Source organism: Lissotriton vulgaris, chromosome 6, assembly GCF_964263255.1.
Source record: "Lissotriton vulgaris chromosome 6, aLisVul1.2, whole genome shotgun sequence".
In the NCBI taxonomy this organism is placed as follows: domain Eukaryota; kingdom Metazoa; phylum Chordata; class Amphibia; order Caudata; family Salamandridae; genus Lissotriton; species Lissotriton vulgaris.
Window position 1 is genome coordinate 208,059,193 of NC_141694.1, and position 14,204 is coordinate 208,073,396.

General features: G+C 43.9%; 1 protein-coding gene across 1 annotated transcript in view; it reads right to left on the minus strand.

Annotated features, from left to right (window-relative positions):
• Positions 1 to 945: 945 nt before the first annotated feature.
• LOC147707029 (adhesion G protein-coupled receptor F1-like) overlaps positions 946 to 14,204 on the minus strand; it is a 375,698-nt gene continuing 362,439 nt past the window's right edge. The window contains exons 13-14 of the mRNA XM_086925618.1: positions 3,238 to 3,301; positions 946 to 1,812 (exon numbers count right to left, since the gene is read on the minus strand). Of these exons, the coding sequence (XP_086781744.1) occupies positions 1,784 to 1,812; positions 3,238 to 3,301 (93 nt within the window). The 3' untranslated portion in view covers positions 946 to 1,783. The remainder of the gene's footprint in view (positions 1,813 to 3,237; positions 3,302 to 14,204) is intronic.

Sequence of the window (14,204 nt, forward strand, 5' to 3'; positions counted from 1 at the left end):
TAGGAAATGTAATGCATTTAATATGATTACGCACCTTGATCTTACACCTCTGAATGTTTTTGGGCATCATGTGTTTTTGCGCTATTGAGTTATGTTCTGGCACCTCTGAATGTTATTATGCATCATGTGTCTTCCTTGATTTTACACCTCTGAATGTGTTGGTTTATGCATTATGTGTTTTTCCTTCCTTACACCTCTAAATGTTTGGGCATCATGTGTTTTTCTCCGGTACCTCTGAATTTGTGATTGATGCATCATGTGCCATGTTATTACACCGTTGAATGTATGTTTTATGCATCATGTGTTTTTCCTTCCCTACACCTCTGAATGTTGGTTTTGCATCATGTGTAATGTGCTCTTACCTATACCCCTAAATGTATTTTATTCTTAGGTGGTTGTTCTTTCTAGTACAGGTGGTCCTAGTGAGGTCCTGGTTCCCTGTGTGACATTTCTCCTAAGGTGTTTAGGGTTGCGTAGGTGGTACTTACCGGTTCCCAGTAGTTACTGGATGTGATTTATGACTGTTATCTTGTGCTATACTTATTCTAAGTTCTAGAAGTGCTATTTCTAAAAGTGTTGATTCTGACACTGGCCCATGTGGTCCTGTCCTGTACATAATCCCTAGACAATATTGCCCCTGCCAGTTGGCACCATGTATATTGTGTGATACTATCTGATGTGTTTTTACAATACAAAAGTTATTTTATAATAACCTTTTGTGGAGTTCCTTTTATGGTGTGCCTAGGATGTTGTTGCTGGTGTGTGCTGGTGCAAATGCTTTACACATTGCCTCCAGGATAGGCCTGTCTGCTTGTGCCAAGCTACCAGGGGGTGAGCAGGGCATATCTTGGCGTGTGACTCCCTTGCCCTGACTAGAATGGTGGTTTCTGCCTAGCTTTGGCGTCAGCCTTAGCCAACCAGAAATAGCCAGTTCTAACACAGCCCAAGAGGTAACTAAGTCCACTCCTGTCCTCCAAGATTCTGTGAGGGAGAACAATTTGCTCGTAATTTTATTGTTGTTGTGTTTAGTGCAGAGGGGACCTGAGATGAGTGCTCAATGTACTGTACTCAACTAACAATCTTTTGCAAAAAAAGTTGTTTCTATAGGCATTTTTCTACTTAAAACTTTCAAAAATCCATATCCCCAACTACTTTTATCTGATACTCACCATCTTGTGGTCCCTTTGTTCATAAAAATGTGCCTCTCTTTACATTATTAGGTTACTTGATTGTATGGCTTTAACATTGTGCTGGTACTTCAATAATGCTTACCACACATTTCTCAGGGCTACAGCCCCCTGGTTTATTTCATTGCTAGCTGGAGTTAAGCCCAGGATGTTTTAATTTAAACTGTGCTTGGACCTAGTTTTCTAATATTGAATTGGCACGGTTCCTTCACACAAATAAACAATACAAAATCTTATGAGGGATGCATTTTAGACACTGGTGAATACTAAGGTGGCGATACTGGGAAGATAATCAATGCAAAATCCCAAAACAGGCATACAAATTGCATTTTGTAAAGTCTTTCGCACTTCGTTGAATACATTAGAAATGTTCACCATCAGAAATTTAGATAACATTTTGGATGAGAATTATATCATGGTGCCTGAACCAAACAGAAGGGAAAACATATGTGCCTGACAGCTGTAACTGCTAAATGATGGTCGTAGAAACTTGGCATATTCAATGAAAAACACTTGTTGTAAAGAGTAGTCCATTCATGAGTCCTTTGACATAAAACCCATTGTTTAGTACTTTTCAACTCAATATTCTTTTGATTTCAGCCAACAGTTGAAACGTTGTACTTTTCTAGGAAAAAGAAAATGATTGTGTTAGATCACACAAATTATTTAGCAACATTTAAGATGTCTATATGTGATATAAAGCAATACTAATACTGTGGAAAGGTGAGGTGAAAGGTAACATATTTTACAATAACTTTTACTAATGTAGATGTGTATTATGTCAGCAGCCCTTTCCCCTGGCAGCCAATAAATGATGTAATACATGCAAAAAGTGCAGAAATATTTCACAGCAAGCATAATAGCAATTTACCTGATCATACTTAAATATTTTGATTTAAACTTTCCTATTTACAAATCATGCTCACCAATACTAACAAAAATTGCAGTTTACAACATGATTTTTTTGTTCATTATCTTTTTTTTTACATGATGCCTCCATTGTGTATTAAAATGCCTCTTTTTGTATGGTCATTCTCATTTTTGGCTATATATTATTGTTGGATTTAGTACTCTGCACATTATGACACTAATGCCCAGTACCCAGTACATGTGATTTGACCCCTGAAACATGTGAAATTGTTTCTAATTGGCATATGTAACTTATACATCATATATCCCTTGTATATGGTACAAAGAGTACTCAGGGCATGTAGGTTAAATGTCACTATTATCCAGCAGTACATATTGTGTCCTACTAAAGGGACTGGAATTCTCTACCTGCTCTGCTAAGAGCTGAATCATCTGAGACGTAGTTTAGGAACCTTATAAAAACAAATTGGCTTTCTTTTGTTCGTTGCAGCTAGGTTCTACTGTAACTGTTTCAGGGTTCCAGTGCAGGGACACACCGGTTTGGTATAGCCATGCACTCTACAAAATGACTCAATATTATTATTATTATTATTATTATTATTATTATTATTATTATTATTATTATTATTATTATTATTATTATTATTATTAATAAAATGACAATTCTAAACAGGACTGCAGGCCTACTACCAGTATATTGGCTGTGTGGATTTAAAATTTGTCTAGCCATTATAACCCCTTTTGACAGGCTTAAAATCCTCCTTTTAAATATAAAGGGCCAGATGTATCAAAGTGTTTTGTCCATTCTGTGTCTATGGGGAAATGTGTTGATACATATGGCCCATGATGTCACTCTAAGGTTGGCCTTAATTCCAAATAAGGCAGGTTACATGATATGGATATGCAAAAGTTTAATGTAAAACATGTTCTTAAGTGACAATGCCTTGTTTATAAAGCCACCTTTTGTTTGTCTAAAGCCTGTAGAAGTCCATATGCACGAGTTTCCATCTGTCACCCAGGAGCTGAAAAGTTTCCTGACAAGGTGCAAACTTGCTCCCAGAGCTCAGACAAACCCTACCACGAGATTGATCAGAGATCACAGTGAAGGATTTACATTTGACATTGAACATTTAATCAACAATTAAATTTGCTTACTTCAACACTGTCTATTAATACTTACCTCTTTTGTGATTTATGCGAACCGACTTCTGAACCAGAAACCCTGATGAAATATGTGATACAATCTGCAGAAAGTAATTACATGATAAAATATCAACCTCCTCTTTACTAAAATGTACAAATGCAGTATGACCAAATGTTCCAAACGCATTCATGCCAACATATGCACTTCTGGTTGAGGCAGCTCTCACATACTCACACAGGGATATGGTGATTTCTAAATATCTACTTTTAACAGTACATGAAAAAGAGAAGAAGGAAGAATGCAACATTACAATAAGAAAAAAATAAATTTGTAACCAGTCACAATATGTGCATGTAAATTAAACATAAAAACCTTATAATGTAAAGTTAGCTCAGGCAAGAAAGAAAGAGGAAGACCCCTAATAATTCATGGGGTGACAATACTGAAATGGGGCGGTATTATGCTAACGGATACTGCAGTGCTCCGTTAATTAGACTTATTTGCATAAATTACAACTAAATATAAACACATTCTATAGTCATGACAGAAGTGATGCACTCCTGAACACAATGTGAATAATAATAGCTGTAAAATGTAAAACATTTTCTGTGCAGGAGACTTCAGTAATTGAACAGAATGAGGGGATTCAGTTTGTCATAGCTGTTATGGTTAGTGTTCTAAAAAGATGTAATGCAGACAGATTTCATGTCAATTATCAAATATCTTCCTCATCCATGTCAGAAAAAAAGTCACATGCAGTGTGAAATATATACTTCGAACAGCATCAGCAATCTTACATTAGATTCACCAGTTCACTCCAGCAGCTTCATTATAAAGTTCTAATGAATAACAAGAGTGTTAGAATTCTAAATCTATGACGTATATGATATCCCTTGAGTCCCATTTTGGGATTGGAAGGTGTTAGACCTGGCATACTTAGGGTGGTCTCCCTCTAGACTTTTTGCCTTCATGATTTACTCATTCTTTTTGCTGGCCTTAGGACTTTGAGCACTTTACCACTGCTAACCAAAGCTAAAGTGTATTTGCTTCTCACCTAAACATGTTGGCATTGGTGTATACATGCCTGGCGTATTTGTTGTACCGGTAAGTCCCTTGAAAAGTGGTATGACATTTACCCAGGCACTGTACTTCAAATGCTACTAGTGGGCTGCAGCATTGATTGTGCCACCCACAAAAGCAGTCTTTCAAACCTGTCTCAGGATTGCCGCTGCAGTGCGTGTGTGTGCAGTTTTCTGCCATGCTAACATGGCAATTAAAACCACTTCCCAGGCCTTAAACTTGCCCTTTACTACATATAAGTCACACCTAAGGTAGACCCTAAGTAACCCGATGGGCAGAGGGCTATGTTAGGATAAGGTAGGACATGTACTTTTATGTCCTGTTAGTGACAAACAGCCTTTTTTGTTTTTCAGTATTGTGAGGCCTATCCCTCTGATAGGCCAGCATTGGGAATTCCTTAATACACTTGTATTTCCTGATCAAGGAGTAGTAGCTTTTTCATGCTTCATATGTTTGGTATGGTAATGATAAATCCTCCTTACTGGTGAAGCTGGATTTAACACTATTGTTTTAGAAAAGGCACTTTTAGAAAGTGACAATTTCTCTGTACTTACTGCTTTTTGTGCCTGACAGCCTGTCTCCAAAACACGTCTGGGTTGGGTGACAGCTATACTTTGTGCATTCACCCTAGACAGCCACAAACACAGGAATGTGAGACTCATATGCATTCTGAGCACTCATCAGCATCCATCTGCATTCTGATGGGCCTTTCTGGACAGGAAGGAATGAAAGGAACTGACGCTTACGCTTCAATTTGCAGTGTCCTGTCCACACACAAAGCTCTGATGTATGCCCACAGTTAGCCTGACAGACAGGACTGGGTTGAACAGGATCCGTGTGTACTTCAGAGAGTTGCTTTGAAGTCACCCCCTACATCAAAGACACTTTTGGGTATAAGTACTGGATTTCTGGCCCCTAGAAATCAGACACTTCTGGATCTTGAACTGAACTTCTGTCAGAAGAACTGCTGTGCTTCTGAAAGGACACAAATGGACTGCTTTTCTGGAAGGACTGCTTATCTGCATGTTGACCTGCTGCCTACTGCTCCCTGGCTCTCCTCAAAAAGAGAGCTGGACTCTGCCTTCCCTCCAATTGATCTCAACAGGGTTTCTGCTTGCCTCCTGTTTTCTGAAGTCTTAGAGATGCAAAACACTTCTGGCAATCCTGCTGGTGCTGCTGGACTCTCCCTTCTGTGAGTCCTACCCTTGTATGAAGTACCCTCTCCAGGTTCTGGGCCTCAGCCTCAGAGTGGGTTCTACAGCTGCTTTCTACAAAACCAACACATTGTCACCACTGCGCCGGTCGGAACTGAAGTATTGCCCTTCAACCCGAAGCAGAGGCTGTTCGATGACAGTGGTTTTCCAGCCTGCGCAGCTTGATACCATCATACAGCATTATATTCTGATGATCTGTTGCTATTTCTGGGGGGAGGAGACACGAATTTGGTGGGAAGGTCCTAGCACGGCTGCATTGGGGCCTAGATGATTACCATATCTGGGAGTCCACATTTACTATACCTGTCCAGAACTTTATGAGGGCAACCTAGGGAGGTCTTACCATGGCTTACGTACAGGTTTGGACTTCTGCGGACTCCGCACTTTCAGTGGTTGGTAAGAGCGCAATCCTTAAAATGGTAGCAGTCCCCCACCTACTGTATTACCTTAACGCACTCCGGTTATATATCTCAACTGCATTTTTCAAATAACTAGACTCCCAGATCCGGACCTTCATTTGGGGCTCCAGGCACCATAGAGTTGCCCTCACATTAATTGAAAGCCTGTTACTGAAGGCGGACTAGCGACCCCGAACTTTGAGACCATAGAGCGGTTAAATTACAGTGACTTATGCGCAGTATAGCTTTAGAGCATTGGCAGACGGAAGCACAAAAACAGGCTAAGTCATTGCTGATTGACCTAGTGCAGGTGTTTCTCAGGGTCAACAGGCCAACAGGGGGGACCCTCAACAGCTTAAAGTACAAGCCAAATGTTGGAGCCGAGGACTCCTGAGTATGGGAGTGTGGATCCCATATTCGCCTGACATCTCCCTTAGCTGCGGTCCGTGCAGGTAACACAGGTGAGGCGGTGGGGCCGGGTTCAGGGGGTATTCTGATAGACGATAACATGGGAAAATGAAATATTTATTTAATTGACCCTCGAAATCCCCCCACATGGCCCCACCTCCTCCACCGCGGTTACCTGCACAGACCGCGGCTGATTCCCCTAGATATGCTAAAGGCACTCCCACATGGAGGTAACTGGTTGGACTTGGACGCATGGATTGAAGCTAGGGTGACAAAAGTATGTGATCTTTACATAGAGACAGAGATGTTACCGTGTGAAGCATTCTGGATGGAGTTTGGATTACCCCAGGGACATTTCTCATTACACAGAGCACTAACAACAGCGATATGCAAGCATCGGGAACCACAGAACCCCCATTACAGCCGAGTTGCTATTATATGGCCCTATTGATGGGTACCACTAAAGCAGTGTCCTGCCTGTATAGAGCGCTCAGCGCAGATGGGCTGTGCCATTGGAGAAGCTACGCCTCCAATGGGAAAAGGACTTGGGTAAGATCAAAGAATGGGACATTATACTAGCTGGGATAACTAGAGTATCCAGAAACCCACATTTCAAGTTGAAAAATTATTATGTTCTGCATAGAGCATACCTGACCCCTAAATGCATAAGCAGGTTCCAAGTTCAGGTTCAAAAAACAAGTTTATTTAGACAGTTGTCCATAAAACATTCTAAAAAGTACACAATAATTAAAACCTTTAAATGAACTCCCCTCCTCACCGCCCCATCCCCATTATATTTCATTTTTTAAAATTCTGTTTAACAGATCGTAAGAACTGAGCCATCTCAAGTGGCACATCTAAATATCGCATCTCAGACAGTTATGTTAATGTTAATGTTAAAAAGTATTTATTAAGCGCGCTGCCACCGGTTGGTTTCCAGGCGCTAGAGAACGGATCCTGAGGAAAGCGGGAGGGGGTAGGCGATCAGTGATACGCTTGCTTAAAAAGCCATGGGCCTCATTTATGAGGCCTTGCGTCAGTTTTGCGCTGCGGATGCGTCACTTTTTGTGACGCATCTGCAGCGTAAAACATGCGCCTTGTTGCGCCATATTTAAAAAGTGACGCATCTAGGTAGATGTGTCACTTTTTAAACCCCTGCGCCACATTATACCTGCGTCAGGTATAATGTATGCAGAGGGGGCGTTCCCCCGCAAAAAGCCTCGTAATAGTGACGCAGTGAAATCTATCAGATTTCACTGCGTCACTTTTAGGATGCGGTTGCGTCAAAATCTTGCGCCTGCCTCACAGCAGGCGTAAGACTGACGCAAGCCCTTTCACATGGGGCTTTCCCCATGTGAAAGGACGCATTGCTGGAGATGCGTCACTTTTGTGACACACTCCAGCAATGCGTCACTTTTGCGCTTACAGATGCGTCAGAAATACTGACGTATCTGTAAGTCCTTGCGACATGATGCGTCATACATTAAATATGATGCATCATTGGTGTCGCAAGGAGTGCGCAGTAAAAAGTGACGCATCGCTGTTTTCACGCAGCGATGCGTCACTTTTCATAAATGAGGCCCCATGTTTTTAAGGCTTTCCTAAAAGACAAGAGGTCTGGGCATGATCTGATCTCAAAGAGGAAGGTGTTCCAAAGGCGAGATGCAAGAACCGCAAATCTGCAGCCACCAGTGCGTTTGCGTTTGAAGGCAGGTGTCTGGAGGAGAGCTTGGTGCGCAGAGCGCAGATTGCGGGAGGGGGTGTGTCTGGTGAGGAGATTGTCAATAAATTTAGGGCTTTTGCAATGGAGTGAAAGAACAATGTTGGGCCAGGGGGAGCTAATGGAGGTCCCTAAGCAGCGGAGAGGCTGAGTGCCATCTCGGTTGCGCAGTGGTTAACCTGGCTGCATAATTCTGGACCATCTGGAGGCACTTTAAGAGATAGAGGGGTAGGCCTAGGTATATGGAATTTGCATAATCCAGGTGGGACAAAACCGTGGTAATCACCACCTGGGTCATAGCTGCAGGAGTGAAGAAACGTCGAACCTTCCGGATTTTCCTGAGCTGGAAGAAACTCCACCGCTTTATTCCTATGAAGAGCATCATATTTAAAAAACAAAGGTCTTAAAAACTTGATTCGATTTACTAGATAAAAAGCGAGGTCCATAAGAATATGCGTAATAGTGCATTTGGCTTTCAGAGGGCAGGGACAAAGACCACTATTATTTTGCACCCCTGTCTTATATGGGTGGGATGAATAGATTGGATTACATCCCACACGAACTCTTAGGATTTCTTTTCTCAAACCTGGATCTGGAAACTGTAATGAATAAGGGAAAACACAATCCTGGCCAAGTGAGGCTAACGAGACCGCACCGACCAAACTGGAGGAGGCATCGCCATCGTTCATAAGAACTCCATCCGCATCTTTACCAGCTCAGACGTCAACCTTGACAGCGCCGAACACCTTCAATTCCAGATCCACACCGACCCCAAGACCACACTCAGAGGCACCCTCCTCTACCAACCTCCAGGATCCCGCGCACAATTCAGTGACGACATCACCGACTTTATCACCCCTCACGCTCTCCCCTCCGAGGATTACATTCTACTTGGAGACCTCAACTTCCACCTGGAAATGAGCTTCGACTGCAACACCACCACCCTCCTGGACAATCTCGCCAACCTCGGACTCAAAAAAATTGTTAATACCCCCACCCACATCGCAGGTCACACACTCGACCCCATCTTCACCTCCAGCAAACATATCTCCTTCAGTCACACCACAACTCTACACTGGACGGACCACAGCTGCGTTCACTTTACCTACAATAAGATCACAACTCACAACCTCCCTCAACCCACTCTACGAAGAAACTGGAACAAAATCACCATCGACCAGATCTCCTCATCGCTGCTTCAAAACACCCTGGTCCACACCTCAAACCCCGACCAAGAAGCTATTAACTTCACCCAATGGCTATCCAACAGCGCCGACATCCTAGCACCGTTGAAAAAACGTCAAACCAAACTAGGCAGCAAAAACGCCTCCTGGTTCAACGATGATCTTAAGAAATCTAAGAAACTCTGTCGCTCCCTCAAGAAAGCCTGGAAAAAAGACCCAAACACCAGCACCAGGGACGCCTTCAAAAACGCCACCCGCATACACCACCAATTGATCCGGACTGCCAAGAAAGCCGCATTCAAAGACCGACTAGCTAACAACGCCCACAACAGCAAGGAATTATTCAACATCGTCAAAGAATTTACCAACCCCTCCGCCAACTCCAACGACATCACTCCCTCGCAAACCCTTTGCGACTCCCTAGCTTCGTTCTTCCACGACAAAATCGCAGACATCCACAACAGCTTCGACAACCAACCCGGAGACCAACCCACCCAACCTTCTGCCGTACACTCACCCCCCTTGAACATCCTCAATGACTGGAACCCTATCTCCACTGAGGACACCATCCGCCTGATGAATTCCATTCACTCAGGATCCCCAACAGACCCATGCCCTCACCACATCTTCAACAAAGCAGACTCCATCATAGCACCACACCTCTGAGACGTCATCAACTGCTCCCTCAACTCCGGCACCTTCCCAGAAATCTGGAAACACGCCGAACTCAGCGCCCTTCTGAAAAAACCCACAGCTGACCCCACCGAACTCAAAAACTACCGACCCATCTCGCTCCTACCATTACCGGCCAAAGTCATCAAGAAAACCGTCAACAACCAGCTCGCCACCTTCCTCGAAACCAACAAATCCCTCAACCCTTCACAGTCCGGCTTCCGAGCCAAACACAGCACGCAGACCGCCCTCATCGCCGCAACAGACGACATTCGAACTCTACTGGACAATGGAGACACAGTCGCCCTCATCCTCCTCGACCTCTCCGCAGCCTTCGACACAGTCTGCCATAGCATCCTTCTACAGCGCCTCAGAAACATCGGAATCCAAGGAAAAGCACTGGAATGGATCACTTCGTTCCTCACCGGAAGAACCCAGAGAGTCCGCCTCCCACCATTCAAGTCAGAGGCCACTGAAGTTATCTGTGGCGTGCCACAAGGATCTTCACTCAGCCCCACCCTCTTCAACGTATACATGAGCCCCCTCGCGGCCATCGCACGCCAACACAACCTCAACATCATCTCCTACGCAGATGACACCCAACTGATCCTCTCACTCACCAAAGATCCTAATACCGCCAAAACCAACCTTCATGAAGGAATGAAAGAAGTAGCCGAATGGATGAAGCATAGCCGTCTAAAACTTAACTCAGATAAAACAGAAGTCCTTATCTTAGGAACCTCCCCCTCCGCCTGGGATGACTCCTGGTGGCCAGAGGCTCTTGGAAAAGCACCCATCCCGACGGATCACGCACGGAACCTGGGCGTCATTTTAGACTCCTCACTCTCGATGTCCAGACAGGTCAACGCCGTCTCATCATCTTGCTTCAACATTCTTCGCATGCTCAAAAAAACATTTCGCTGGATCCCCACCGAAACCAGAAAAACGGTCACCCATGCACTGGTTACAAGCCGCCTGGACTACGGAAACACCCTATACGCCGGCACCACCGCAAAACTCCAGAAAAAACTCCAACGCATCCAGAACGCATCAGCCAGACTAATACTTGACATCCCACGTAAAGACCACATCTCCAGTCACCTGAAAAAACTCCACTGGCTCCCCGTCAATAAGAGGATTACTTTCCGCCTCCTAACCCACGCACACAAATCACTTTACGAACTTGGACCCGATTGCCTCAACACTCGACTTTCCTTCTACACCCCCCCCCCCGCCAGCTACGTTCCTCCAGCCAAGCCCTTGCTACCGTGCCTCGCATCAATAAAACCACCATGGGAGGTAGATCCTTCTCCTACCTGGCTGCTAAAACTTGGAACTCACTCCCCACTCACCTTCGTCTCACTCAGAACCATCTAGCATCCAGAAAGCAACTTAAAACTTGGATATTTGACAAGTAATCCCCCCACCCTTCCTCAAGCGCCTTGAGACACTCTGGGTATGTAGCGCGCTATATAAATTCTTTTGACTTTGACTTTGACTGACTTTAAATATAATAAATCACATTGTTGAGACACCATAGCAGCAGATTCTCTCAATACTCGTTTGCCTGGAAAAGTGAACCAGGATGTGACTGTACCACTATTTAAATGGAGATTCTTCATTGGGGTCATTCTGGTTCTAACGGCCTTTGCCCACATCCTTTCGCTACTTTGGCTCTCATCCCAACACAGTCTGGATACTTTAACCACCTCATCATTCTCCAGCAGGGTGTTGAAGTATCTTAGAGCCCAAGTGGCGGCCGCTATATTCCAGGATACCAGACTGAACTCTCTCCTTATAGCCTGGACCATGGTACCTTGTGGGTGTGATAGAAGTCTTTTAAGTACTGCCCCTTCCAGTCTGTCCAATTCATAGGTTGGATCAAGAGAAAATATCTCTTCTCATACAGGCCTAATGGTGGAATCTTCCCTTCATAGGCCTTTAATAATGGGATGTGGGACAGGCCTCCAAATCTACCATTGAATCCAGATAGACAGCTTGCCTGCAAAAGGGCCTTTTGCTTGGTGGCATCTCAATGAGTGCCCGATTCAGATTTTTCCTAAAAGTTAAGCCCAGGTATTTATACTGATCCACTTTTCCACAACCTGAGAATCAAGATACCAGGAAAAACTCTGCACTTTTTTCCCAAAAATCATAATTTTCGTCTTTCCAGATTAATGCGAAGCTTGTTCTGTTTACTGTAAGAGGCCAATGCAGTTTCCTCTGCAGACCAAATAATTCCCAATAATACCAAATCATCTGCATAGAGCAGACAAGCAATATGCTGGTCCCCTATTTTAGGCGAGAAAGACTTTGATTGGGAAATAACTGTAGGAAGGTCGGCCAAAAATAGACTATAAAGTAGGGGTGCTAAAACAGATGTACGTTGTTACAACGCATGCTTTTACCACGCATGCCTTTACAACGCAGGTTTTTCAACGCAAGTCGTTACAAAGACTTGCGTTGGAGGGTGCTGGATAGTAAATAGTTTAATTTACTATTCCAACTCCAGTCCCCGTGGATAGTAGGGAAGGTGTTGGATAGTAAATTAAACTATTACCTATCCTAGAGCGCCCCTCAGCGTAAGTCGTTGTAATGACTTGCGTTGCAAAACCTGCGTTGTAAAGGTACTGCATGGTAAAAGTTGCATCGTAAAGGATGTTTCCCGCTAAAACGCAGGCCATTGTCGATAAAGATTCTTTGGGACAACCGTCCTGACTTGTCTAATTCCACCTGAGCCCAATTGCCAGAGTGCAGGGATTGAAGAGCCCTAAAAAGATTTAGTGGTAATTTCCAAGCAGCAAGTTTTCCCCATAAAATATCCCTGTCAACAGAATCAAAGGCTGTCCGGAAATTTACAAAACAACTGGACAATCTATGATTTTCCTCCAGAGCCTTTCGAGTAATAGCCCACAAGAAAAAGCAGTGGTCTATGGTTGAATGACCCTCCGAAAGCCCCCTTGTTCTAAAGGGATTCTCTTAGTTTCAATGGCCCATTCTTCAAGTTTGGCTAAAATAATCTTGGATAATATCTTTAATGAAATATCCAAGAGGCTTATAAGCCTGTAATGCATTGGGTCTGTACAGCTCCCTTTTTTAAAAATTGGTTTCACAATAGACCCCTTCAAGATGAAGGGGTAAAAGCCAGACCCTGCAATCCAGCTAAACAAGGTAGAGTAAATTGAAGCCCACCAGACACTATTTGTTTTAATTATTACCGCCGGAACATTGTCAGGACCAGCGGCACAAGAGAGTTTTGTTCTCTCAATAACTGCCTTAACTTTCTTCATTGAGACCAGTTGGTTGGGAGGGTTTGCCCATAAATATGCTTAGAGCCATCTAATCCTAAAGGTCCCCTGTATAATAAATCCGTCAGATGGGTGACCCACTGTGCTTCTGGTATCATACAGGTCAGAATCCCCCTACTTTGGCCATTGAACTCTTTGACCTTTATCCAGAATTTTTGCTGATCGTTTATTAGTATAATCTCCTGCATCTCGTCCCACTTCCTATAGTAAAAAGCTACCATTTCGACTGCACAAGGAATTTATATTGGCGTTTGAGTTTGACCAGCTCTTGGGTGGCTAAGGGAGTGAGACGACACCTAGCACTCCTTGCTTTCTGTCTCACCAGTCGTTTCAACTTTTGGCAGTCCTGATTGAACCAGCCCCGGGAACCCTTTGGGAGAGGTTTTGTCTGCCCACCCTTTCCACATATGTTCACTAAAATGCAGCCCAAAACTCGTTGCACAATGCATAAGCAGATATTTCCATACAGAAGAAGCAGCTGGCCCATGCTGCGACGCAATACCAGTCCACATCCTACACATGTTCTGGGACTGCCCCAACTGCAGGAATTCTGTGAGGGAGTGGTACAGACAGTGAGTGAGGTTGTGCATAGGGAAACACCATGCTCCTGGCCCACTGCCTCTTAGGTTGGTTCCCCCATTCGGCAAAAACCTGGCATTCATCCTGCCGACACAAGAAATAAACAGGAACTGAAAAGCAAAGGTAGGCCCAAAACTACCCACCTGGAAAAAAGAACTCCTGAAATGGATGGTCTGCGAGGGACGCATATTGCTGCGAGAAGCTAAGCAAGGGCTGCAACATATAGAGCTAGCTAGAGCCTGGGAGACCCTTGTACACGGCCTAGCAGATCCGGAACTAGGATCTCCAGAGGATAAAAGGGAAGCCTTTTAAAGTAAGTACCCCTGGAACAAACATGTTAATCACAGACAGCCAACATAAAGTCCCCAAACCAGTGAGACACTAAAGACTAAGTGCCATATGTATCAACCTAATTTTTAGTCGTAAACGCTGCGAATTGC